Source organism: Ogataea haglerorum (assembly GCF_019207285.1).
Source record: "Ogataea haglerorum isolate 81-453-3 chromosome Unknown 81-453-3_NODE_4_length_651989_cov_98.092404, whole genome shotgun sequence".
NCBI classification, from domain to species: Eukaryota; Fungi; Ascomycota; class Pichiomycetes; order Pichiales; family Pichiaceae; genus Ogataea; species Ogataea haglerorum.
Window position 1 is genome coordinate 501,657 of NW_025065154.1, and position 22,986 is coordinate 524,642.

Below are 22,986 nucleotides of genomic sequence, written 5' to 3' on the forward strand. Positions count from 1 at the left end.
CCAATTTTCGATCCGTTCGAAACCGATGCTCGTCTCAGTCGGCCGGAGGAACCGTCCCGAACCCAAATTCCCTCGAGAGACCTTTGTATAGACAATCTTCCTTCTTTTGGGAGAGACACAAATTACTGTCTTGCCGTCTGCTTCCGAATTCCGCCCATTCTGTTCACAAAGCTACTCAAGTCCGTCCCCCCTTCAGACCACCCAGTCTCGCTTGCTGCTACGTGTGCTTATCTTATCGTATCTGGCCTAAGGTGTGGTTGAAAATTTTAAATAAATTTTACCAAAGAAAAAAAAGCCAAATCTGACGGCATGCCATCCAGAAACAGCATCAACAAACCTAAAGACAACATTCTCAGACGGCAAAAGCGCCAGTTGCTCGGGAAGAAGAGAGCCGGCTCGCGCGAATCCTCCAGAGACGACGCTCCAAAGTCCACAACCGTCGCGCTGTACACTGGACCTTCCCGGTCTGGCGTCACCACTAAGACACTGTCCAACAAAAAGAGCAAAAAAATCGAGAGAAACAAGAAGTACGCCAAGGCCCGCCACCTGGACACTGACCAGCTGCTGGTGGACGCACAGGCCAAGCAGGAGCAGATGGAGATCGACGAGGCGACGGAACAAGCCCAGGAGAGCGTGCGAAGTGCCCTGTGGGCTGTGGTCGAGGACGCGGCGTCCGGCGGGTTTGCCTACGACGTTTCTGGCGAGGGCACTACATTGGGAGGACCGCTGACTTTATAGAATATATTGATTTATGCTATCGAAGAAGACCAGTAATTCGCAAAATGGCAGCAAGACGCGTCACTCAAGAAGTCCGCGGGACTCCAGCTCTTTCGTCACGTAATCTCTGAGCAGCTGGATAACGTCCTCCGGTTTCTCTGCCTTGAACACCGACGTGCCGGCAACAATGACGTTGGCTCCAGCTTTGGCAGCAGCCGGGATGGTTTTGGGACCAAGTCCTCCGTCAACCTGGATGTTGAGGTGCGGGTACTTGGCACGCAGGTTCTCGACCTTCGGCATCATGTCGGCCATGAACGACTGGCCTCCGAAGCCTGGTTCCACCGTCATCACAAGAGCCATGTCTAGGTGCTCTGCGAGCGGATACAGCACGTCGACCGGCGTGCCCGGCTTGATGGCGCACGCAGCCTTCATGCCGTACTTTTTGATCAGCTTGACAAGCCCGACAGGGTCCTTGGTTGCTTCGTAGTGGAACGTGTACTGGTCGCCGCCAGCGTCTGCAATCTCAGGAACCCACTGCTCAGGGTTCGCAACCATCATATGGCAGTCGAAGAAGAACTTGCCTGGCTGGCCTTCGTCTCTGGGAACCGCCTTTCTCAGGCTGGAGATGATAGGCGGCCCCATGGTCAGATTGGGGACGAAATGGCCATCCATGACGTCCAGATGCACCCAATCAGCGTTGCACTTGAACATGCGGTGGCACTCGCAGCCGAGCTGCGCAAAGTCGCCGGCCAGAACAGAGGGAGCAATAATTGGTTTCACCATTAGAGAAACAAATTCGAAATAATTCCTGCGCCTGAGATGTCCGAAGAAAATAGCCTGTAGCTACACAGCCATAAAATGTAACCGTGGAGTTTACGTTACATGCCTGTCAGTATATGTTTATAGTCCCTGTTCCTCGAGTGTTTTGAAGACCATCGGCTTGGTGGAATCCGGGAACTTAATTCCCCGCTCGAGCAGTCTCGAAAACACGTCGGCAAAGTCCGACATGCACTTCTCCTCGTCTTTGGCATACAGCTCCACGTACTTCCTGAACTTCGAGTCCTTCTTCAGCACCATGTCGGTCGGGAGCATCATCAGAGACTTGGTGCTCGAGTCCGTGTACTGCTTTTTCCCGTCCCAGTCTCTGATTTTCCAGTCTTCGTCCAATAGCAGCTTGAAAAAGTCATTGGTCACCATCGTAGGTGAGAACGTCCATGGACCGTCGTAGCCGGACGCGTCGACGTGGCACCTGCCCAGAGCATGACCCACGCCGATCAGACACACCATCTCCTGGTCCGTGAAGCCCAGTCTGCCGTTGAACACCGATCTCACGTACTCGCCCGTCTCCTGAGACGCATCCGGCAGACGGTGGTACGGAGGAACAGCGTCCAGGCCGAGATCCTTGCGGCCGGGTCTCCATTTGATCTTTGGCCCGCTCAGCTCCTGGATCGCGCACACGCCTCCCAAGGTCCAAAGATCGCCGTACGACAGGTTGGAATATTTCGTCTTGAATGGCTCCAAAAAGTCCTGTGCCACCTTTAGGCCTGCGTTTTCTGGGTCGTCCTGCTCCTGCTGGAACCGCATTGTTCCCGCGTACGAGCCGCCCTTATTCTGCGACGGATCGTTCTGGTCGTACGTGCCGGAACAGTGCCAGGCCAGTCTCACCAACACGGGGCCGTACGACCCGTCGTCGCGGTCGTCTTCCTCTCTCAGCTTTTCTGCTATGTCGTTGTAAATCTTCTGGTACTCCTCGAACGGCTTGACGGCCGCGCTGGCCTCTCTGACGTTGGTAGCCAGTAACGTCGACGACGCCAAGAGCCTGCCAGAATTCTTCGGAGTCGGAGTAGGCCCGTTGCTCTCGTTGTAAGCGTATGCTCCGGCCGCAGCCAGCGAGACTGCAATGAGAGGTCTCAAGTTGAGTCTGGAAACCGTTCTAGCGAAGGAAGCCATTGCAATGATGTTCTCCCGCACAGAAAAAAGGCGGTTTATATAATGCTGCCACCACTTACTAATTACCAAGTAACGGGCTAGAATCTGCATAGTCACACATCGAGTAATCTCAGCTAAGAAATAGCCGGTCTGGCCAATCGCCGGGTCGCGAAATCTAAGCACACCCGACACCGGAGGTAAGACGAGTGGAGAGCAGGACGCCACGGAGGCCCTACATCGAGATCTACGGCACACAGACGCGCTACAGAAACTACTTGCGTAATCGTAAAGAGCCGTCTTCCGCGGCAGGCAACGATTCGCAGCACTGGGAGGCACCCGGCGCTCCCAGCACAGATTGGCGACAATTCTCATCAAACTATATCCTCAGGCCTCCACGATATGGCCTCTTTCGGAAACATAGATACCGTCCAGGAACTTTCTGATATCCTTGTTTCTGACCCTGCAGATCTGCTGAATGTCGGCGCACGTCTGCGACACGTTTTCGAGAGAGTTTCCCTCGACGATCAGCTCGTCTTTCTGCGCGGTGGAGATGACGGCCTTACAGCCGTCCCACACCTTGACTTTTCTGAGTCTCTTTTCTCCCAAGAAGTTTCTAATCTCGACGTAATCCTGGCCGTCCTCGTTCACGACATTGACGTTGATAGGGAAGTGCGCATACACAAACCTCATCTTGTATCTGAAGCCGACAGTGACGCCCTTGATCAAGTTGCTGATGATAGACTTCACAGTTCTCAGCGAGGCGACATGTTTTCTGTCGCCGTTGTGGACAGTGATTTTAATCTGTGTATCGGACAACTTGGTGAAGGTGACGTCGATGTGGCGCAGGTCTTTCTTCAACTCGCCGCGGGGACCTCTCACAAGGATGTTACGCGACTTGATGACGACAGACACGTCTTGGGGAACGTCGAGGATTTCGGAGGACTGGATGTACTTCATGGTGAAATGGGAGAAAATTTTTTCACCCCAGGAATTCTCTTACCTCTGCTGCGGTTACCCTCCTGTATGAAAAATTGACCATTTTATTTAGTGTCGGTATGCTACAGTCCTTCCAACAACAGGCCAGACGGTTCCACACCTCGCGTGTGGCGGCCACTCTGAGCAGGCAGAAGCGGATGGAGATTGCGGCGCACAAAAAGAAGCGCAACATCGTGCTGCAAAGCAGCAGACTCCTCAATAAAGAGAAGGTCGATCCTGTCCTCGGCAGAGCGAACAATCCGTTCATCCAGAGACTGAAAATCGAGATCGAGGAGCCCACCGTGCTGGCTAAGAAGTTTGATCTTGCGGAGGTGGACAAGCTGCTCTACGGAGCCAAGGAATCCAAGATTCTCAAGTCTGTGTCGACGCTCGGTTACGACGAGGCCACGGTGAAGCAAATCGAGAAAGAGGAGGCGGAAAAAAGAGAGGTCTTGCTTCGAATACTCAGCATGAGAAACGCAGACGAACAGGAGAAGAACAAACGGGTGCTGAGCATGGCTGTTGCCGAGTTTGGCAGGTTCGAAGGCGATACCGGCTCGTCAGAGGTCCAGGCCGCCGCCATGACTGTGAGGCTGTTCAATCTCATGGAACACATCAAGCAGAATCCGCAGGACAAAATCCACATCCGCCGCGCGCGTATGCTAACCCAGCAGAGACAGAAAGTGCTCAAGTACCTGAAGAAAAGCAACCCACAGAGATATTACTGGGCGATTGAGAAGCTGGGACTTACGGACGAAGTGGTCCACATGGAGTTCAACTTTGACAAGCGATACATGCAGGACTTTGAGATCTGGCCCGGAAGACAGCTGATCCGTCCTGGCAAGCGCGAGACCAAAGAAAAGGCGAGAATGAAGAGGCTGCTGACCAAAGAGAGACTGGACGAGCTGCAGATCGGCACAGAGGAAAGCGAGCAGCAACAACTGTAAATATAATATAATTAGTATATCTGGTTGAATTTTGTATGTATGCCGACGGAATTAGTAGGTGGGCTTCTTGCAGTCCTCCGGAGTGCGTTCCAAGACCTCCTTGAGGCTCCATCTAGGAGGGATACCTTTTTTGTAGTCGCCCGGGTGTTTCTCTCCGCCAGAGATGCCCGAGCTGAACTTCAGGTACAGCTTGTCGCCGATGTCGTCGCAGATGGTGAGAATTCTGTCGATGTCTTCTTTCGTCAGCGAGGCAGAAACACACAGCCTGACACGCGACGATATGAGCTCCGTGGCCGGGTAGCCGACCACCACGACAGCGACGCCGCGCTCGTACATCATTCTGCTGAACGCAGGCATTTTCGGAGGCGCGTACAGCAACAGAGGAACCACGGGGGAGTCGTCCACACCGTAGACGATGAAACCGAGCCGTTTGAGTCCGAGACGCAGGTATCTGGAGTTGAACGCGATTCTTTGCAGTCTCTGCTTGCCCTCGTCGCCGTTGATTTCGCCCATGATGATTCTCAGGGACGTGTTGATCTGGGTGACCACCGCCGGAGGCATCGACTCTCCGTAAACGTTGGTGCTGATGTCCAGTCTGAGCCTGTCGATGATTTCCTGATTGGCCGCGACGTATCCGCCTGCCGCTCCGAACGACTTGGTGAACGTGCCCATTAGTATGTCCACCTTGGAAGGAGAGATTCCAAAGTAGTCGCAAACACCTCTGCCCGACTTTCCCACCGCGCCGATCGAGTGTGCCTCGTCCACAAACAGGTAGAACTTGTATTTTTCTCTCAAAGCTACCAGGGCGGGCAGATCGGCGAGGTTTCCCTCCATCGAATACAGTCCTTCCACGCACACGACGATCTTCTTCCAGGGCCGGTGCGTTTTGGACTGGCCCTGCGAGATCGACTCTCTGAGAATCTGCTCGAGCTTTTTCATGTCGTTGTGCGGGAACACTTTCACGGCTGCGCCGGCAAGACGGATTCCAAATCTGATAGAACTGTGGTTCAGCGAGTCTGAGATCACGAGACACTTCGAGTTCACCAACGACGTGAACAGGTAGGCGTTGGTTCCGAATCCCATCGAAAACATCACCGCGTCGTCCTTCCCGACGAACCGAGCCACCAGCGCCTCGGTCTCCTTGTGGAGGTCGCACGTTCCGATCTGGTTTCGAGGACCACACGACGAGGTGCCGTACTCCTCCACGCTCTTGACGGCGGCGTCCGTGCAAGATCCGATGGACTGGGCGAACCCGAGATAGTTGTAGGAGGACAAATTAAGTAGCGGCTTCAGCTCTCCGCTGTAAAGGAACGTCTCGTTGTAGTCAGGCGAGATGCGATCAAAGCACCTGACAAAACGGCCCGGAACACCGTAGATCGGCCGCGCAAAGCAGTCGTCTAGTCTTTTCTTCAGACGACGCGGGTAGAACGACTCGAACGCCGAGTACCACGGAGGGTATCCGTTTTTCGGCAGCACAGCTTCGAAATGCTGCGGCATGAATCGCTTCCCAAAGAAGTCCTTTAGATGGCCGATGATGATGAGAATGAGGTAGTTCAGGTACGTGAAGATGACCACGAAATACGGAGGCTCGTCCACGGCAGGGTTCAACGGCTGATTCGGGTCGTAGTTCACCTCGTACAGGTAGTCTTTGGAGCTCAGCGGGCCGAACTCCATCTCCATCTTCTCCTTCTCGGAGAGGTGTTCCTCAGGAGCGTTCGGCAGCCTCGTGTAGACAAATTTCTCCATTGTAAACAGCCGGATGCTTCGCCTTGTTTATCAGAAAAGCGTAGTTAAAATATTTACCAGAGGTGTGTGTGCCCGGAATTTTTGGCAGAACAAATTTATTACAGATTTAGATATGAGCTGTATCGTGAGGCTGGAAGGCTGTTTGCTGTCGAAGACGCTGAAAAACCAGTCTGACGCGCTTGTTTTCCAGAAACCAATCACATTCTCGCTTTTCCAGGGCGAAAAATGGGCCGTTGTCGGAGACTCGCACCGCTCCACTTTTCTCCAAGCTCTCCAGGGCTCCTTCTTCGCTCTGCCGCACCCGCGCGCCAGAACGTATCCGCTGCGGCTGAAAAAACCAGACGTGCGAATTGAGCTGCTGCAGTTCGTCAACAACGGCTCGTTTGGCCACGGAGCTACAAACTCCTCCGGCGGATTCACTCATTTATCCAGCAGATACGAATTTTTCAAAGACCGCGAGGTGGACGAGTTGGTGGCAGATTTTGTGGCCAACGTTTCGTACAACTCGCAGCACAAAAAAGATCCCAGGCTCCTGGACGAGATCCTCGAAAGGGTCGATCTCAAGGGCTTTGAGCAGAAATATATCACTACGCTCAGCAACGGACAGTTCCGCCGGGCCCGAATAGCAAGAAGTCTCTACGGCAAGCCAGACCTGCTCATGGTCGACGACCCGTTCCTGGGGCTGGACCCCGCTGCGAAGAAGACCGTGTCTCGTGTTCTGGAGCACACGGGCGCCCCCACCACCGTGTGTCTCGGGCTCAAGCTGGAGGACGAGATCCCCGAGTGGATAGAAAAAGTGGCCATTGTGGACCACACCGGCATTGTTGAGAGCGGCAACAGAACAGACCTGGCCGGCGCACTGAACAGCGTACGCGCAGCACACAGGGAACAGCAACAACAAATGAAAAGTCAGCTGGAAGCCAAGTCTTACCATCCCCAAGAACAGACGTCCGAGCGCTCCGAAACTCCGCTGTTGGAGATGTCTGACGTGAATGTTGTGTATCGGGGCAAGCCTGCTCTGAAGAATCTGAACTGGGTTGTTCGAGACGGCGAAAAATGGCACATCAGAGGCAAGAACGGCTCGGGAAAAACCACGCTTTTGTCGTTGATCACGTTGGACCATCCGCAGGCTTGGAACAAACAGATCAAAATGAATGGCGTTCCGCGAGCAACTGGGAAGACCAACTACTTTGACACCAACAAGCAGATCGGACTCACATCGCCAGAACTACACGCCATTTTCCCCAAACATCTTACTGTCGAACAGGCTATTTCGACGGGCTACCAAACGGGGTCTTTTATACCTCCCAAGACGACTCCCGAGCAGAAAGAAAAAATCGCCAAGTACCTGGAAAACGTCGGTCTGTTGCAGTACAAAGATACAGAGTTCAAGGACCTGCCCGTGAGCAGTCAGAAAATGGTACTTTTGCTGCGCGCAATGATCAACCAGCCAAAAATATTAATTTTGGACGAGTCTCTCAGTGCCATGTCCAACGAGGACATCATAAAGGGCAAAAGTTTGGTCGACCAGTGGAAAGGATGTGCGCTTGTCATTGGACACGTTGCGAACGAGGTGCCACGATGCGACAAGTTCATCGACCTGAACGGCGCGAACGAGGGAAATTACACTATTGGAGCGGTGGAAAATTAGACACGTTCGTAGAATAGCATGTACGCATCTCCGTTGACGACTTTGTGCGGCGCGCAATTTTTGTAAACCTTTTCGTCGTCAAACAGACACCAGCCGTTGCCCGGTCCCTTCTCGACAAAAGCAGTGTAGTGGCCGTTGATCAGGTTTCCAAAATGGTTGATCACTCCGTAGAGCCTGTATCTAAAAGGCGGAACTTGTCCTCTGATCGGCAGTCTGCTCAGCTCGACACGTTCGAGCTCGTTTTCGACGTTCGGCCAGTACTTGTCCAGCTGCAGCTCAAGCGGATAGTCGATGTAGGTGTTGAGCTTTGTTAGGTAGTTGCCCATTTTGAAGCGTTTGAGGTGGATGATGAGCACCTGGGGCAGTCTGGAGATCTGGAGATGTTTCAGTGTGCGTTGCTTTGTTTTGCAGTGCGGACAGAGCCATGCATTGTCGTTATCGAGCAGTTCTGGCTTGACGAACTCATCGAAACAGGCGCCAAGCGTGGACTTGGGGCCATTTTCGGGAATCGGCAAACTCAAAGTGCTGAATGCGTTGTACGTGGTCGAAGTGGTGGAGCATTTCAGACACCGGAGCTGTGACATGATCTGGCCCTGGAAAATGTCCACAACAATACTGAAATTGGTCTTGAGATACCGTTCCCACTCGATCGTGGAGGCAATTCTGATTGGCAGTTTTTCGCGTTTTTCCTCCTCCTCTTTGCTCAACTCAGGCAGTTTCGGATGGTTGCCGTTCTCGTTGAGGTCTTCGTGGAGTGAGTCGAGAGCATAATTCAAAAACTCCGAGCAATCCTGCTGGTCCAGGGTTCTGTACATGCTATTGAGAGATGCTATCACTTTGCGGAAGTGACGGGGTGTTACCGACTGTGGACGGCTGGGAGTGCTCTTCTTGTACAGCTCTGTAAGCAGCGACGAGAACTCGTTCGCCAGAATGCCCTTTGATCCCAGTCTGGAGCTCATGTTGATGTGCTGTTTGAATGTGCCGACAATGAAGAACTCCGTGAGTCGTTTTGACCCAATTAGACACTGTAGCGCAGAGTTCATATAACAGGAGTTTCCGAGGTTTGCCAGGCCGGTTATGACGCTCAGAGAGTTCTGGAACACAGAGCTTGATCTGGAGACTGGCGCCGGCGACGACGCGGGTTTCGAGGGCACCTTTGGTAGCTGCGCTTTAGGCGGCGAGCTTCGCGATCTGGGGAGAGGCACGGGCGACAAAAATGCAGGAGAAGGCCGCAACGGCGAGCTCGACGATACGGAAGGCTCGGGCTTTGGAGACGGGAGGTCTCTGCGGCTGTAGATTTCGTGGGAGGGTGTCGCTGCTGGGGCTTTAAACTCGACAGAGCTCTCGCTGGACTGCGTTCTGGACTGGCTAGAAAGAAACTCGCCGACGTTCTTGATGAGCGACCGCTCGCTGTAGGATGTTCTTCGTGTGACTGTGATGTCGTCGCGGCCGGAAATGGAGCTGATCGATTCAGACCGGTCACGTCCATATACGGGCCGGAGCCCATGTATTGGCGACGACAGAGCAGAACGGGACTCCGACCATGCCTTGTAGCCGCCGTCAAGAAAGACGGGATGGCGCTTGAGAAATACCCCAGCGTTTTTCGTGGTCAGTATTGATATCAGTCGCGTAAGTTCCGGGCTTTTGGATTCTTTGGTGGAGCTGTAGTCTAGAACAACCACCAGCTCAAAGCGGTCTCGCTGCGCAAACAGCTCGCGTTCTTCGTCTGTGTCAGTGATCATGGAGTACTTCTCTATCTCATGGCAGGTGTAGCTGTCTCTGATTGACACGGGCTCCAACTGTATGATGGAATCTGCGAGATCTATATGCTCGAGCTCAAATTCTCGTTTGCGGCGCAAATCTATAAGCAATACAAGGTCGGAGTGGTGTTTAAGCAGCGACGAAAGCTGCGAAACCGAAACGGCATCGCCGAACGAGTCGAACAGCTGGGTGAGATCTTTATGAGTCGAGCCATTGGACGCTATCTCCGTCCCGCTTTTCAGCGTCTGCAGTCTCAAGACCAGGCTATCGGAGGATCCACGAATATGCTGTTTCATAGCCTCGTATGTGGGGCGCTGTCTCACAAGATAATTAATGAGATCTGCGTAAAACTGGTACAAACTGGGCTTCTGCTTGAGTTGTCGATAGTCGTCGAGTCTTGGAATCAGATCGCTCAATATCCGGGATGCTGCGTTGTAGTAGATAAAGCCCTCCTCGAATTCTGACGCCGCAAGCTCAGAAACATGTTTCTGCCCGACGACGCCTTTATAGTTCTCGATGCACTCGAGGGCCTTCACAAGGTGCTCTTTGGTGGAACTCGACGAGCCGACTTTCAGCGACTCAAGCAGTTCATCCACCAGCACCGTCAGCTCGTGAAGGTTGCGAGGTTTGCTGGCTCCTGAGGGCATGGGCATCGGTGTGGGGAAGAGAAATTAGTGTTACAATAAGTCCAAAATGTATATATATTAGATTCGCGCAACGACGCAAAAAATAAAAATAGAGACGATCGACGCCTCACCATTCGTCTAAAGAGGCTGAGGACTGCTGGTTATTGGCGCTCGCGAGGATCTGCTCGGGACTCAGCATGGTGGAGCTGCCTGCAGAAGCCGCCGAGCTGCCATTTTTCGTCTCAAACTGCCCCATGTTGCCATTGAACGACTGCTGCTGAGGCTGCTGGAAATTAGTGAAGTCCTGCGGTGTGTACTGGTTGAAGACAGGCTGCTGTTGCGGCTGTTGCTGCTGGGGCGTCTGCTGCGGTTGCATTGTTTGCGGCATCTGGATAGTCTGCTGCTGCTGGTTCAACTGCTGCTGTATAAATTGCGAGTACATCTGGTGCTGTGGCTGGGGAGCCTGCTGCTGCTTAGCACGCGGAGCCAGCAGGTCGGAAGGCGAGTTCCACGCGAAGTTCATCTGGCTATGCTGCTCCTCTTGCGGGAATGTCTGGTTGCGGAACTGGAACTGTTGCTGGTGCTGTTGCTGGTGTTGTTGCGGAGGCTGTGGCTGTTGCTGTGGTTGCGCTGGAGGCTGGGGTTGGCGTTGTTGCATCTGTTGCATCTGCTGCGGCTGCTGTCTTGCGGCCTCCATGCGTCTCTGGAAAAATGGTAACGCTTCGGGATAGAGCTGGTTGAGCAGCTTGTAAGGCTCGTTGAGCTCGGGCAGCTCTGGCGGCGGAAGAACTATTTGCGGGATACTGTAGTTTTTCTTGGGCATGTTGGGTGGAGTGGAGTGGATATCGTTGATGGATGCCAGGCACGTGAGGTTGAAGTGAATTCGCTTCAAATAGTTCTGGTACGTCTCTTTTCTCTGGTTGTAGTCCGGGTTCGTCGCGTTGGACTTGTTTAGAATGTAGGGCTGGAGAAGCAGGCACTTCTGGAGCAGGACCGTGTTGATCTTGAGCAGGACGTCAATCCGTTTCTTGTCGATCTCCAGATTGACCTGCGGCTGCTGTGCCGCGTGCGCCTGCAACATCTGTGCAAACGACGTGTTCTGGAACTGGTCCATAATAAAGGCTAATTTATTTTATTTTTCACCCTCTTCATCTCTGCACCGACGAAGCTAGATACGAAATTGCGTAAATTCAACGGTTCCAGCTAGATCCCGCTCCGCCCATGCTTTTAGCTTTTGCACTGTTCCCGCTGCTTGGAGCATGTGCTAACAGCGTTGTGGCCGAAGCAGACTACAACTACGCGGTGGGTCTCGCGATGCGCGACTATTTCTACTACGGTCACGAAACGTCCTATTTCCCGGGCACTGAGGCCTCGGTTTTTGCGTCGCTGGCCAGCGAATACGACAACAACCTGTTCTTCGACCATCTGCTGGCCACGTCCATTGTCGACTATGCAACGTCGATGCTTGTGCAACTGCCCTCAACTGCCCAACAGTACGTGCTGTCGGTGGCCACCAATTACTATACCAGCTTCACCTCTGTCGACTCCGCTGTCGAAACCATTTTGGAATTTCCGTCCAGCACACCATCACAAACCACCTGGGATACAGAGATTATCATCCCGGACGACCAGTCGGCCACTTACATGACGTACTACAAGCTGGCCAAGTGCAATGCTCTCTGCTACGATATTGCTACGTACGGCCGCCAGTACAACAGCATGGCCATCACAAACCCGGGGTTTGCCACCAGCCTCAACGAGATAGTCAGCGCATACTCCACGGAGTCCGATCTTTTGCGAGTGAACCTCGAATGCGACACTCTGCTTGCGTATCTGAGCCAGCTTCCGTGGAGCGGTCGCGTGCTCCAGGAGGCCAAAAGCTCGTACCTGGTTCTCCAGATGCTCTACGATACGCCCACGGCAAACTCCGACTACGTCACCGCGACGTATTACCAGCCGTGGGTGTACATCTCCGCCGCAGGCTCAGAGACTACGGCCGCGACAATCGGGCCTTCACAGGCCGCTTCTTCGACGATGGCGTCGAGCACAGGAGCCTACGTCACCACCACAACAATACTGTCGTCCACATCGGTCAACACGGACACCCCGCGCGCGTCCCTGACCAGCACTCCGGCCACCGAAATTAATAAGACAGACACCGTCACGATCCGCTACGACGCGCAGAAAATCTTTTCTGCCGTGATCGAAGGCCTGGTTATCGACTACAGAAAACACTCAGACGCCTACAATTCGCTCATAACTAAAAACAGCCACCTCACCATCGTGCAGAACTACACCAACATGATCAACGACTTCAAGACCAGAAAAGCACAGCCCGACTTGGACGAGTACGAGTACATAGTGAACGTTATCCACACTTTTGCGAACGTTGTGCCCTGGCGGTCGAGGATTTGGGACGGGATGGGGTGGTGGTACACGAACCAGATGCTTTCGCAGGGCCGCAGCACTGAGTCGTTCAGTGAGGGAGCAGGCCAGTTCTTCACGCAGCTGTACAATCCGCAGCTCACGGGCCAACTGGACGCTCGTATCACTTCTGTGCCGCAGCTCAAGACGAACGCGGGGATTGGCGTGCAAGACTGATGCCGCGAGGCATGCATAAGCTATACGCTGCAGATCTGGATAATCTGGAGATCGAATTAAAATACAAAACGGTCGGAAAAAAAATAAAAGAAAGGCCAAAAAGGGCACGACTGCGGCGTGGTACTCTTTTTCGTATGTTGCAAGGCTTACCGAATTTTGATCGATAAAAAAATTTCCAGCTAGGAACAAAATCGTCGCATCAGAGTCCCCTCATAGAGCCATCCCTCACCTCTCGCCATCGGACTTACATGCGAGCCACACAGAAATGTCCTACGTGTCGTTAGTCCTTCGATTACCTCTACTCCTGTTCCAGCTGGTACGGCATATGCTAAGCCAGGCTCTGAACAAGAGATCATTTTTTGGGCTCATCCTGAATTTTGCACTCAACTTCTCGCCCGTGTTCATATGGCTGCTGATGTTCAAGAACGCCGGAATCGTCCCGAACGAGATCCGGCCAACGATCCACGTGAAACTGGCCATGTCACTGGACTCGTTTGTCTTTGACGTCAGCAGACTCTCTGCGTGGCTGTCCTTCCTGTTGGTGCTCACGTGTTCATATTTGCTATGGAGCTATTTCTACCAAGTTCAGCACCGCGCGTGCTTTGAGTCGAGCCAGGAGGTACAGGAGCTTGCCATCCCGATGAAAAACGACGAAGAAAACCAGTTCGAGAATAATGTCGAAATGACCCACCTTTCGCAGACTGGCACCGTCTCGGCAGGGTCCAGCGGGTCCAGCGGGTCAAGTTCATCCTGGACAGACCTGACTCTTTCCTCGTCGTCCCAGCCCACGTACCTCCCAGCCTCTTGCGTCTACACTGCTCCCGTGCTCGTTCTGGCGCTGTGCTGGCCAATCCTGAACATCGACCACGCGCTGATCTACCCTCAAACTACTGCACGGGACTTTCTGGCGTGGGTCTCATACGTCTTATTCCACTTTCTCGCACCGCTGTTCACAGCTATCTACCTCTATGTCTTCCAGGCACCGGGTGCGATCAAGTGGTTTTCCTTCGCTCTCGGCACGCAAAACATCGCCGGCGTCATCACACACATGCTCTTTCCCAACGCTCCCCCGTGGTTCATCCACCTGTACGGGGAGGACGCCGCCGCGAACTACGATATGCCCGGATACGCTGCCGGCCTGACACGTGTGGACGTGGCGCTCGGCACACATCTCAACTCCAACGGGTTCCACAAGAGCCCGATCGTGTTTGGAGCGATCCCCTCGTTGCACTCGGCGATGGCCGTCCAATGCATGTTCTTCATCGCGTTCTACACCAAGTGGTGGTTCCCCAAGGTTGGCATGTTCGCATTTGTCATTCTACAGTGGTGGGCCACGATGTACCTGGACCACCATTGGCGGCTGGACCTGATCATAGGATTGGCGTACGCAATTATTAGTTTCACCATCTACAAACGGCGCCTCGAAATAGTGGAGCACAACTTTGTCAAAGCGCGACTGCGTGGCGACTTCGAAGCCGGCTCTTCGTACGGTATGAGAGTGTTCCGCAATCACTGGCTCAAGAGACTGTTCGACCCATACTTCTAATAGAACTCCACCGACACTGCTACATGTCTTCGTCCTCCTCTTCGTGTGTAAGATCGCAATGCATGTCATGCCATTCCTCGCCAGCGAACCGGTACGAGCTCACGCCGTCGTCCACAAAACCCAGCCCGCGGTAGAACGGCGTCACCTGGGCCTTGGCCAGTAGAACCACCTTGTCGGCCACGTACTGTTGATTCAGTTTCTGCAGGTAGTCTTTCATCAGAAGAGACCCCAGTTTCAATCCCCGGTATTGGCTGTCGATCACCACGGCATGGATGCCGATAGTGCGGCTAGTCTCGACGTGGCCGCTCTGGAGATCATTCTCATCTTTTGGAATAGCCATCGACCGTTCCGTGATGGTGGAATCGTACGTCTTTGTGGCGAGGATGTGTCCAATAAGCTTTTCATTCACTATCGTAGAACGCGGAGGAGGATTGTCGTTCTGCGCGGCGTTCTCCTCAAACTCCCTCACGAAAAGCCCAGAACACAGCTCCGGGCACACCGTGAGACGGTACTTTACTTTCTCTTCCGAGCATCTCTCGTGCTCGGGGAATCCCTGGGCATCTAACTCCACCACTTGCTGCCAGTCGTAAATAGTGAGCGGCCGTATGCAGAGGTGTTCAGGCTTTTGCTTGGAGCTGTTGTCTAGCTTTTGCTTGGATTCCTGTGACGACGCAGAACTCGACGATTCTGTTGTTGACTCGATGGATGACATGGAGGAAGAAAGTGCTGTAAATAGACAACATTTTTTAAAAGGTAATGGAAATTCTAGGTGGCGGTGGTGGCGGGGCACAGACCTAGTGAAATAAATCCGTCTTTTTTGTTCACACAATTACTAAACATGTCGGACATAATGCTTCCTTTGGAGCTGATTGACAAGTGTATTGGGTCCAAGATCTGGATCCTGTTGACTACAGACCAGGAATTTGTGGGCAAACTCGTGGGATTCGACGATTTTGTGAACGTTGTGCTCGAAGACGTTGAGGAATACGAAGGTGACAAGCTGATCTCCAGACGCCCTAAAATGCTGATAAACTCCAGACAGCTGGCCATGCTGGTGCCCTCGGGCGAGAGAACGAGCTCAGCCACGAAACAACTAGATTAAAGCCGTATGTACACTACTCTAATGCATCGATGGACGTGTCACTTATACGCCAGAGAAGAAGCATCCAGATACTCTTGTATGGCACAAACTGGTGTGCCAGGCAGTTTATCACGTGGTCGGATACGTATTTCGAGTTCTGCGACGACTTCGGCAGTTTGGGCAGGTCTAGCTCTTTGAGCTTCGCGTTTATCTCGGCCAGCAGCTCGGGTCGCTCAGAAAGATAGACCGTGGCTCCTCGCCGTATCCCGAGGTCTCCAACCTCAAACACATTGTATCGTTGGAGCGCGAACATCAGGAACATGGACGCAGACCACGGCCCTATGCCTTTGAATTTTTGAAGATCGAGATTAATGGTTATATCGTCCTTGGTTTGGAAGTAAAGCTGAGAAAATTTCACGCCCTCGGGAGGCACGTCTTCTGACTCGATGAAGGCCTTGGCTAGTCTTTTCACGAACTCTGCTTTTTTATTAGAGAGACCACAGCTCCGGAGCTCTTCTATCGACTTTGAGTCGAAAATTTCCGGATCTGGAAGCTCGTTGTCCCTAGACAGCGCGTCGATCACCTTTTGCTTAATCGCCTTGGCTGCCTTTCCACTGATCTGTTGCGAGATCATTCCGCTGACAAGACTATCGAAATAGTGCTTGAGGGGTTTAGTTCCGCTCACATCCTTCAAGTAAGAGTGAAACGGCTTTGTAAGGTATCGCTCCAGTGTGGGATCCTTCGACAGTATATATTTCAGTCCCTCAACGGCCTCTTTAGTGTTGGTCTCCTCGAACTTGACGAATTTCTCGGGGTCCACTTTGGTGTCTCGGAACTGGTCGAAGTAGTCAAGTTTCGGAAACGACTCCTCCAATTGGATGAGTTTTGCCTTTTTCACGGCAGTTTTGCCACCTTCGGAGGCTACAGCTGCAGCCCGCTTCATGGCTATAAAACCGCAACCAGTGGCAAAAAAAGATATAGAAAAATAGCGATAAATAAAATTTCCCCAGATCGCCACGAAGAACAAGCAGTATGAATTTGACCATTGCTGTTGAGGATACAGACCAAATTATCTCCGCAGATCTGCCCGAAGAGCTTGAATTTGTGGACTTCAAGGCTTACTTGAAATCCGAGTCGAATATCGATGAGAACCAGCAGGTGCTTGTCTTTGACGGCAAACAGTTAGATCTCTCTAAAAACGGTACTCTCAAAGACCTTGGACTCAAGGATGACGATTTACTGATCCTCAAAAAATCAGGCCCACCGCAACAGCCTCAACTTGGCTTTATGGATGCACAACTTGAAACCATTCGCCAACAGTACCTCTCCAGCCCGCAGATCCAAAGTCAATTAGATCCAGAGACCAGGGCCGCTCTGCACAACCCTGCAAGGTTTAGAGAGCTTGCATTGAAGATGGTGGAAAACCAGCGACAGTTGCAAGCAGATCACCAAAAAGAGCTGGCTCAGTTGTACAGCAATCCAGATGATCCTGAAAATCAGAAAAAAATCATGGAGCTGATCAACCAGGAAGCCATCGAGGAGAATCTGCGGACAGCCATGGAGATCTCTCCAGAGTCGTTTACCAGCGTTCATATGCTGTATATCAATTGCGAGGTGAACGGGACCCCTGTCAAAGCGTTTGTTGACTCCGGTGCACAAACGACGATCATCTCTCCTTCACTGGCGGAAAAGACCGGACTGACGAGACTGATCGACAAGCGTTTTATTGGTGAGGCCCGGGGAGTCGGATCCACGAAGATTTTGGGAAGAGTCCATTCTGCTCCATTGAAAATCGAAAACGGATATTTCCCGTGCACATTCACAGTCATTGACACACATGTGGAAATGCTTTTGGGATTGGACATGCTAAGAAGATACCAAGCCATCATCGACCTAAAACGCAACCAGCTGGTGATCGACGATGTGTCCACCTCATTTTTGCCCGAACACGAGTGTCCAAGCATGGTCGAGCAAAGTGCTCCCTCGTCACAGCTAGGAGGTAACATCTTCAACCTGTCAGATGCCCAAAAAGCTACCAAGAGACCAAAAGTAGCTGCTCCCAAGTCAACTGCTGACCCGGCTAAAGTAGACCAGCTTGTGGCGATGGGATTCGACCGGAAGCAAGCGGAGCTCGCTTTACAACAGACTAACAACAATGTTGAGATGGCGGCAGGAATGCTATTTGATTAGAGTTGAACGGCATCCTCTTTGAGCTCCTCGCCGAACAAGAGGAACTGCATGCTTGGATGGTTCTGGATGATGTTAGGACTGATGCCTTTCCAGAGCCAGTCCACACGCTTGTCAGCAGAGGGCAGTTTTATACGAGCCTTGAAGCTCTCGATAAATGCCCGGTCGTTCTGGTTAATAGTTGTACTGTATCTCGCGAACTCATCATAGATGGAAACCAGGTTCCATAGCTGTATCTTGCGTAAACATGCCACCACGAGCGACGTGATCTGGCCTCCATTGTTACAGAACATGTAGATTGGGGAGCGTTCCTTATTGAGGATTAATTCGAGGAGCTTCAGCACTTGTTCCGACTCAATTGGTATCCCTCTCTTTTTCCCCTTATCTTTAGCCAAGTGGTCGGTTTCGAAGTGGACTAGGAGTATATTATTTTTGGAACAGAAAGAATATAAGGACGGATCATTTTCCATGGTGATTTCGTTTGGCGTCAGCGCGATCATGGTTTTCAGCTTAAGAGTTTCCAGGTATCTATAATTGATGGGCCGCGGATACGCTCCGCGGGAAAGCGTTGGATTCACCCGGGAAAATTTGATGGGAGGTGTAAACGGCTCTGGCATGAGAAATATGTTAGTTTAATTATATGTACAATTATTTTTCAATTAATTTCGCTTACAACTCAAATATGTGCTTGGGCCGTATATAAATTGTCCAAGCCAAACACAATTAATTGGCGCCGACTGTGATACCAGCACAGGAGAATCCTTGATTTGGCGTAACAGGGGCCTTGCATCCAAATGCGCTAGCTGTGGATGTCTTATAGTAATCGATGGCACCTTCGATGGCAGAGTAAGAGCACAGTCCGGCACAAGCAAGGGATGCCAGGAAAAGAAGGAAGGCACTCAGTTTGATGAACGTACGCAACCATCCTCCATGGGTGAGTCCACGCTTCCAACGGGACCAGTCGCGCAGAGTGTCTGCCTTGACAAGTTTTTCAGACACGGGATCGTAACTGTCTGGCGATGTCACATCCATACGGATCAAAAGGCAAAGAATGAACAGGAATGGCAAGGTGTAAGAGAACTGGAAGATACAGAAGGCACCAATGATGGAGACAAGTTCACTGATACCTGGGATGGCTGCACCGATGATGAAAGCGCAGGCCCAGTAGACGACGACTAGGGCTCCCCAAACGATGGTACCCTTGTACGTGGTCAATTGAGGGAATCTGAAGTCAGAGACAAGGAAACCTTGGTACAACACCTTCAGCCCGACGTTAGCATAGAGCGTGGCAGCAAGCATACCAGACACAAGACTAAGAACGTTGGTGGCATTTTGCAAAGCGTGGCTTGAAATACCCATGTTGGCAGTAACGTAAGACCATTGTCCCAACTTTGAGTAGATAAACAGGCCAAAGACCAAGTAAATCACCAGAATGAAAGCCTGTGCACAGAGCATACCCTTCCAAAAATCCATAGGTCTTCTGAGCTCGTACATGCACTCGCAGAAAACGGTGGCACCTCCCCAAGCGAACACCATGTTGTTCATTCCACCAATACGGTCAGAAAGCGTACCTGGAGCAATAGCGTGCTTGACGACTTCCAAGGTGTCGTAAGGAGCAGTACATCCGTAGTTGGACCAGAACAGGTCGTAGTTTGGCTTATTTTCCACACCTGCAGCCACCATGGTGATGATACAGATAGCCACGTTCATCCAGACAGCGGAATTGGCGATGTGAGCGAAACGGTTCAAAGTCTTGATTTGGCCAAGAATCATACCCAAAAATGCCCAAACCAGCACCTCAACACTGAAACACAGGGAGTTGTGGCCACGGTTCGTGACAAGCATCTGGGCCAGAACTTGACCGGTGGACAGCATAATCAGACCAACGTTCATGATCATCTGAATGAACTGCAACAGTGCCGTTGGGTAGCGGAACCATGCGCCAACGGCTCTTCCGGCCAGGTCAGAGAAAGTACGGATCGGATAGTTGTTGGAGTCCAATTTGCAGAAACAGTAGTTCAAAACGTAACCTCCAACAGCGGCAAAGATACCAAAGACGACGTACAGGATGATACCTGGCACGTAACCCATCTGAGCAATAGCGTATGGAGCATTGCTTGGTCCCAAAATATCGGTGGTGATAAGGAAGAAAATGGAGTACACCTTGGCCTGACGGAGCTTGCGCTGGGCGTCCAGCTTGTCCTCAGAAAGGTTAGCATGAGCGTCGGTCTTGATTTGGTTCCTCTGAGCAATGTAGAGGCCCTCATAGTCGTTGGCTTGCTCGTAGCTACGTTGAATGTCAGCATAGTGGCGATACACTTTCAAAGGGAGGCCACGAGCGCGGTGGTCGTCGTGAACAGCACCAATATCATGAATTTGGAATTCACTCTCATCCGCAACAACCAGCCTCTCCTTGGCTTCCTTGTCGATGGCCTTGGACACCTGAGGACTGATTTCACCGAAGTTTCCAGCTTTAAGCATACTGAATTAGGATAACTTCCAAAAGATGAAAAGTTTTGGTTGTTGGGCCTAAGGACTACTGAAATTGATATTCAGAAATATGTACTCTCTTTATCCTGTTATTGGCGGAGAATTTGCACTTGTGAGGCTTTTCTTTGTTGGTGGTAACAGAGGATCCGTTGACCGAGACGGCTGCAGAAAATATCCTATACTTATGTGCTTCCAAACAATAAGAGTGCCGTTCAAAAACCCTAACTTTGCTTTTTATATTATTTCTTTTCCTGGCTGCAGACAATTAAAAAACAATACGGAAAAATGCTACTTATTTTTCCTGCCCTTGTCGATAGCTGTCGGCATATACGACTGCGCGACCGTTTTATAGTTCGTCAAATCCCACGAGTATGGCAGCTTCTCCAGACGCAATAATAGATAAACACGCGGATGCTTCGGTGGATACCCATGAACCCGAACTCCGTTGATTTCTCTCCGTGTCCAATGACGATGGCTAATCTTGCAGCAACTGTTATCTAGATACCGGCATTTGAGTTGAGGTTATCAGTCCGCAAAGCAATCATTGCTTTTTCTCGTAGATGGTGACTTACTTCTTTAGGAAATCACCACGAACCGAATTCGTAGAGCTCGTGATTCGCACGGATGAATGTAGTGCCACCAACTAAAACGGTGGTGTTTGGGGCGGATGCTGCAAAAAACCCGCCCGTGGGACTAACACGCCATTTTCTGGTGACGGATATATAAGGCCATGTTCCTGGCTCTTTCAAGGATGCTGAGTCAGCTATGAGGTAATATATATTTTTTCTCTGTGGAAACAGAAATGAAATGCAAATTAATTTGGTGACACCCAGTGTTTAATTCCTAGTCGATTGCAAGCGCGATGGAGTTTATTGAGGCAGAAACTCAGGAGTCCGGGCACAAAGACCAAAAGACCGAGGAGTTGGTCAACAACTTTGAGGAACAAGTCGGCAAAGTGTACTCAAACATCGAGTCCCAAACCGTTTCTGGCTGGAACACCTTCAGTGAGTATCTGAGCAATTTCCAGAAGAAGTTGCCGGAGTTTCTGACGGACACGAAGGAGATCACCAAGAAGATCGATTTGCAGAACAGGATCAATGCTACGAAGGAGAATTTCGAAAAAAACATGGCCAAGGTGCAAAGTAGACTCAACGAGGAGGAATTGAAGGAACTCAAGGAGAATTCCGCCAAGCTGCTGCAGAATCTCAATGAAAATACTAACAAATATCTGGACGGGCTAGACCAGGATCTAGAAAAGCTTGAAAACCTCACGCTGGGGTACGCTACTAAGCTGGGAAACTTGCTTGCTGGTAAGACGGGTATCAGATTTGGCAGCGAGGAGGAGGATGGCGCGAAAAAAGACGAGATTATGTTCAACATGCCGCAAAACCTTGCCACCAGCAGACTCGAGGCTCAATTGCACGAGCTGGAAAACAACAAGGATCTGTATCTTACAAACTGGAATAGTGAGAGTGTTAAAGACTACGTGCTGACAGCAGATGATGAGGCAGAAAAAAAGCTTCTTGCTGCAAAGGAGAGTATGAAGAAACTGATCGACCAGCTTGTTCCGGACCAGATCGACGAACAAGTGTTCTGGAAAACCTATTTCTGCAACAAAGCCAAGTTTTTAGAAGAAGAGAAGAAACGGAAGGAAATCCTGCAACAGAAGCCTGCTGACGACGACGACGACTTCACCTGGGACGACGATGACGAGGAGGACAAGAAGGAGGAGGACGGGAAGGAGGATGACAAAGAATAAATAGTATGAGATTTATGTGCTAGTATCTGAATAATCACTGCGGATAATATTTTTACTCTCACGGTTTTATTTACTTTTTTTCATGGCAATAAAGACGATATACATTGTTAGACACGGGTATCGTGAAAACTGGCTTCCGGAAGACCAACAGCGCGATAGTCCGCTTGGAGACAACGAGAGCGACCCTTTACTTGCTCCCCATGGCGTGGAACAGGCCCACGAGTTGGCCGACTATATTTCTGACAAACTGGAGCCTAAACCGGAGTTGATATTTTCGAGTCCTTTTTACAGATGTATTGAGACAATTGAGCCGACGGCGAAAAAGCTGGGACTGAAAATATACCTAGACCGCGGGCTTGGAGAATGGTACCGACGCAGTAGGTCCCACATCCCCGAGCCCGCGACAATTGACGTGTTGTCTCAATATTTTGCAACTCTGTCGGATGAATGGCTTCCAGAAACAGTTGTTCCTTCTCTAGAAGGTGAGGAAGAGGACGAACTTTTGGAGAGATGCAGGCTGTTCTGGGAGAGGTTCATACCGAAGGTCGAAACTTTGTTTCCGCAAGTCACGTCCGTGATCCTTGTTACACATGCTGCTTTGAAGATCGCTCTTGGAATGTCGCTGATGGGATATCAAAATACAAGGGACTTTTTGAAAGTTGAACATGGTGGAGATGGCGTGAGCACTAGAATAGAGGCCAGCACATGCTCGCTAGACCGCTACGAGAGAAAGACTGATGGCTGGATCATGACTATGAACGGCAATACAGAGTTCCTTAGCGCAGGACCAGAGATGAACTGGCACTTTGCTACCGCACAGTTTGAGGCCGGAAGCAAAGAGGACATTGAGGCACGAAAAAAAGCTGCCCAGGTAACCAATGCGAGGCCTTGCACGTGAAGACGATGACGACTTTGAGGACGTTTACATTGCGCTCAAGTTTCCGCCTAACCAGTACATCAATCTCGAAAA

The 22,986-nt window shown here is 51.4% G+C and overlaps 19 protein-coding genes across 19 annotated transcripts; 10 read left to right on the forward strand and 9 right to left on the reverse strand.

Moving 5' to 3' along the window:
- Positions 1 to 309: 309 nt before the first annotated feature.
- On the forward strand, positions 310 to 738 carry KL911_001856 (uncharacterized protein; the record flags this gene model as incomplete). The annotated part of the gene is made up of 1 exon (XM_043196860.1): positions 310 to 738. One exon carries the CDS (start codon positions 310 to 312, stop codon positions 736 to 738), a length of 429 nt encoding a protein of 142 aa, XP_043055617.1.
- A 60-nt stretch (positions 739 to 798) lies between these two features.
- On the reverse strand, positions 799 to 1,428 carry KL911_001857 (uncharacterized protein; the record flags this gene model as incomplete). The annotated part of the gene is made up of 1 exon (XM_043196861.1): positions 799 to 1,428. One exon carries the CDS (start codon positions 1,426 to 1,428, stop codon positions 799 to 801), a length of 630 nt encoding a protein of 209 aa, XP_043055618.1.
- Positions 1,429 to 1,617: 189 nt separating this feature from the next.
- Positions 1,618 to 2,667, reverse strand: KL911_001858 (uncharacterized protein; the record flags this gene model as incomplete). The annotated part of the gene is made up of 1 exon (XM_043196862.1): positions 1,618 to 2,667. One exon carries the CDS (start codon positions 2,665 to 2,667, stop codon positions 1,618 to 1,620), a length of 1,050 nt encoding a protein of 349 aa, XP_043055619.1.
- Positions 2,668 to 3,030: 363 nt separating this feature from the next.
- KL911_001859 (uncharacterized protein) lies at positions 3,031 to 3,603 on the reverse strand (the record flags this gene model as incomplete). The annotated part of the gene is made up of 1 exon (XM_043196863.1): positions 3,031 to 3,603. The coding sequence occupies one exon, from the start codon at positions 3,601 to 3,603 to the stop codon at positions 3,031 to 3,033; it is 573 nt and encodes a 190-aa protein (XP_043055620.1).
- A 98-nt stretch (positions 3,604 to 3,701) lies between these two features.
- On the forward strand, positions 3,702 to 4,568 carry KL911_001860 (uncharacterized protein; the record flags this gene model as incomplete). The annotated part of the gene is made up of 1 exon (XM_043196865.1): positions 3,702 to 4,568. One exon carries the CDS (start codon positions 3,702 to 3,704, stop codon positions 4,566 to 4,568), a length of 867 nt encoding a protein of 288 aa, XP_043055621.1.
- A 51-nt stretch (positions 4,569 to 4,619) lies between these two features.
- On the reverse strand, positions 4,620 to 6,314 carry KL911_001861 (uncharacterized protein; the record flags this gene model as incomplete). Its single annotated transcript, XM_043196866.1, has 1 exon — positions 4,620 to 6,314. The coding sequence occupies one exon, from the start codon at positions 6,312 to 6,314 to the stop codon at positions 4,620 to 4,622; it is 1,695 nt and encodes a 564-aa protein (XP_043055622.1).
- A 112-nt stretch (positions 6,315 to 6,426) lies between these two features.
- On the forward strand, positions 6,427 to 7,105 carry KL911_001862 (uncharacterized protein; the record flags this gene model as incomplete). Its single annotated transcript, XM_043196867.1, has 2 exons — positions 6,427 to 7,022; positions 7,084 to 7,105. The coding sequence occupies 2 exons, from the start codon at positions 6,427 to 6,429 to the stop codon at positions 7,103 to 7,105; spliced, it is 618 nt and encodes a 205-aa protein (XP_043055623.1).
- Positions 7,106 to 7,215: 110 nt separating this feature from the next.
- KL911_001863 (uncharacterized protein) lies at positions 7,216 to 7,918 on the forward strand (the record flags this gene model as incomplete). The annotated part of the gene is made up of 2 exons (XM_043196868.1): positions 7,216 to 7,802; positions 7,888 to 7,918. 2 exons carry the CDS (start codon positions 7,216 to 7,218, stop codon positions 7,916 to 7,918), a joined length of 618 nt encoding a protein of 205 aa, XP_043055624.1.
- Positions 7,919 to 7,961: 43 nt separating this feature from the next.
- On the reverse strand, positions 7,962 to 10,379 carry KL911_001864 (uncharacterized protein; the record flags this gene model as incomplete). Its single annotated transcript, XM_043196869.1, has 1 exon — positions 7,962 to 10,379. The coding sequence occupies one exon, from the start codon at positions 10,377 to 10,379 to the stop codon at positions 7,962 to 7,964; it is 2,418 nt and encodes an 805-aa protein (XP_043055625.1).
- Positions 10,380 to 10,479: 100 nt separating this feature from the next.
- KL911_001865 (uncharacterized protein) lies at positions 10,480 to 11,466 on the reverse strand (the record flags this gene model as incomplete). The annotated part of the gene is made up of 1 exon (XM_043196870.1): positions 10,480 to 11,466. One exon carries the CDS (start codon positions 11,464 to 11,466, stop codon positions 10,480 to 10,482), a length of 987 nt encoding a protein of 328 aa, XP_043055626.1.
- Positions 11,467 to 11,573: 107 nt separating this feature from the next.
- Positions 11,574 to 12,953, forward strand: KL911_001866 (uncharacterized protein; the record flags this gene model as incomplete). Its single annotated transcript, XM_043196871.1, has 1 exon — positions 11,574 to 12,953. The coding sequence occupies one exon, from the start codon at positions 11,574 to 11,576 to the stop codon at positions 12,951 to 12,953; it is 1,380 nt and encodes a 459-aa protein (XP_043055627.1).
- A 325-nt stretch (positions 12,954 to 13,278) lies between these two features.
- Positions 13,279 to 14,499, forward strand: KL911_001867 (uncharacterized protein; the record flags this gene model as incomplete). The annotated part of the gene is made up of 1 exon (XM_043196872.1): positions 13,279 to 14,499. The coding sequence occupies one exon, from the start codon at positions 13,279 to 13,281 to the stop codon at positions 14,497 to 14,499; it is 1,221 nt and encodes a 406-aa protein (XP_043055628.1).
- Positions 14,500 to 14,518: 19 nt separating this feature from the next.
- KL911_001868 (uncharacterized protein) lies at positions 14,519 to 15,211 on the reverse strand (the record flags this gene model as incomplete). The annotated part of the gene is made up of 1 exon (XM_043196873.1): positions 14,519 to 15,211. The coding sequence occupies one exon, from the start codon at positions 15,209 to 15,211 to the stop codon at positions 14,519 to 14,521; it is 693 nt and encodes a 230-aa protein (XP_043055629.1).
- A 126-nt stretch (positions 15,212 to 15,337) lies between these two features.
- KL911_001869 (uncharacterized protein) lies at positions 15,338 to 15,601 on the forward strand (the record flags this gene model as incomplete). Its single annotated transcript, XM_043196874.1, has 1 exon — positions 15,338 to 15,601. The coding sequence occupies one exon, from the start codon at positions 15,338 to 15,340 to the stop codon at positions 15,599 to 15,601; it is 264 nt and encodes an 87-aa protein (XP_043055630.1).
- A 13-nt stretch (positions 15,602 to 15,614) lies between these two features.
- On the reverse strand, positions 15,615 to 16,523 carry KL911_001870 (uncharacterized protein; the record flags this gene model as incomplete). The annotated part of the gene is made up of 1 exon (XM_043196876.1): positions 15,615 to 16,523. The coding sequence occupies one exon, from the start codon at positions 16,521 to 16,523 to the stop codon at positions 15,615 to 15,617; it is 909 nt and encodes a 302-aa protein (XP_043055631.1).
- Positions 16,524 to 16,612: 89 nt separating this feature from the next.
- Positions 16,613 to 17,770, forward strand: KL911_001871 (uncharacterized protein; the record flags this gene model as incomplete). The annotated part of the gene is made up of 1 exon (XM_043196877.1): positions 16,613 to 17,770. One exon carries the CDS (start codon positions 16,613 to 16,615, stop codon positions 17,768 to 17,770), a length of 1,158 nt encoding a protein of 385 aa, XP_043055632.1.
- A 720-nt stretch (positions 17,771 to 18,490) lies between these two features.
- KL911_001872 (uncharacterized protein) lies at positions 18,491 to 20,248 on the reverse strand (the record flags this gene model as incomplete). The annotated part of the gene is made up of 1 exon (XM_043196878.1): positions 18,491 to 20,248. One exon carries the CDS (start codon positions 20,246 to 20,248, stop codon positions 18,491 to 18,493), a length of 1,758 nt encoding a protein of 585 aa, XP_043055633.1.
- An 871-nt stretch (positions 20,249 to 21,119) lies between these two features.
- KL911_001873 (uncharacterized protein) lies at positions 21,120 to 22,016 on the forward strand (the record flags this gene model as incomplete). Its single annotated transcript, XM_043196879.1, has 1 exon — positions 21,120 to 22,016. One exon carries the CDS (start codon positions 21,120 to 21,122, stop codon positions 22,014 to 22,016), a length of 897 nt encoding a protein of 298 aa, XP_043055634.1.
- An 82-nt stretch (positions 22,017 to 22,098) lies between these two features.
- Positions 22,099 to 22,914, forward strand: KL911_001874 (uncharacterized protein; the record flags this gene model as incomplete). The annotated part of the gene is made up of 1 exon (XM_043196880.1): positions 22,099 to 22,914. One exon carries the CDS (start codon positions 22,099 to 22,101, stop codon positions 22,912 to 22,914), a length of 816 nt encoding a protein of 271 aa, XP_043055635.1.
- Between the last annotated feature and the right edge of the window lie 72 nt (positions 22,915 to 22,986).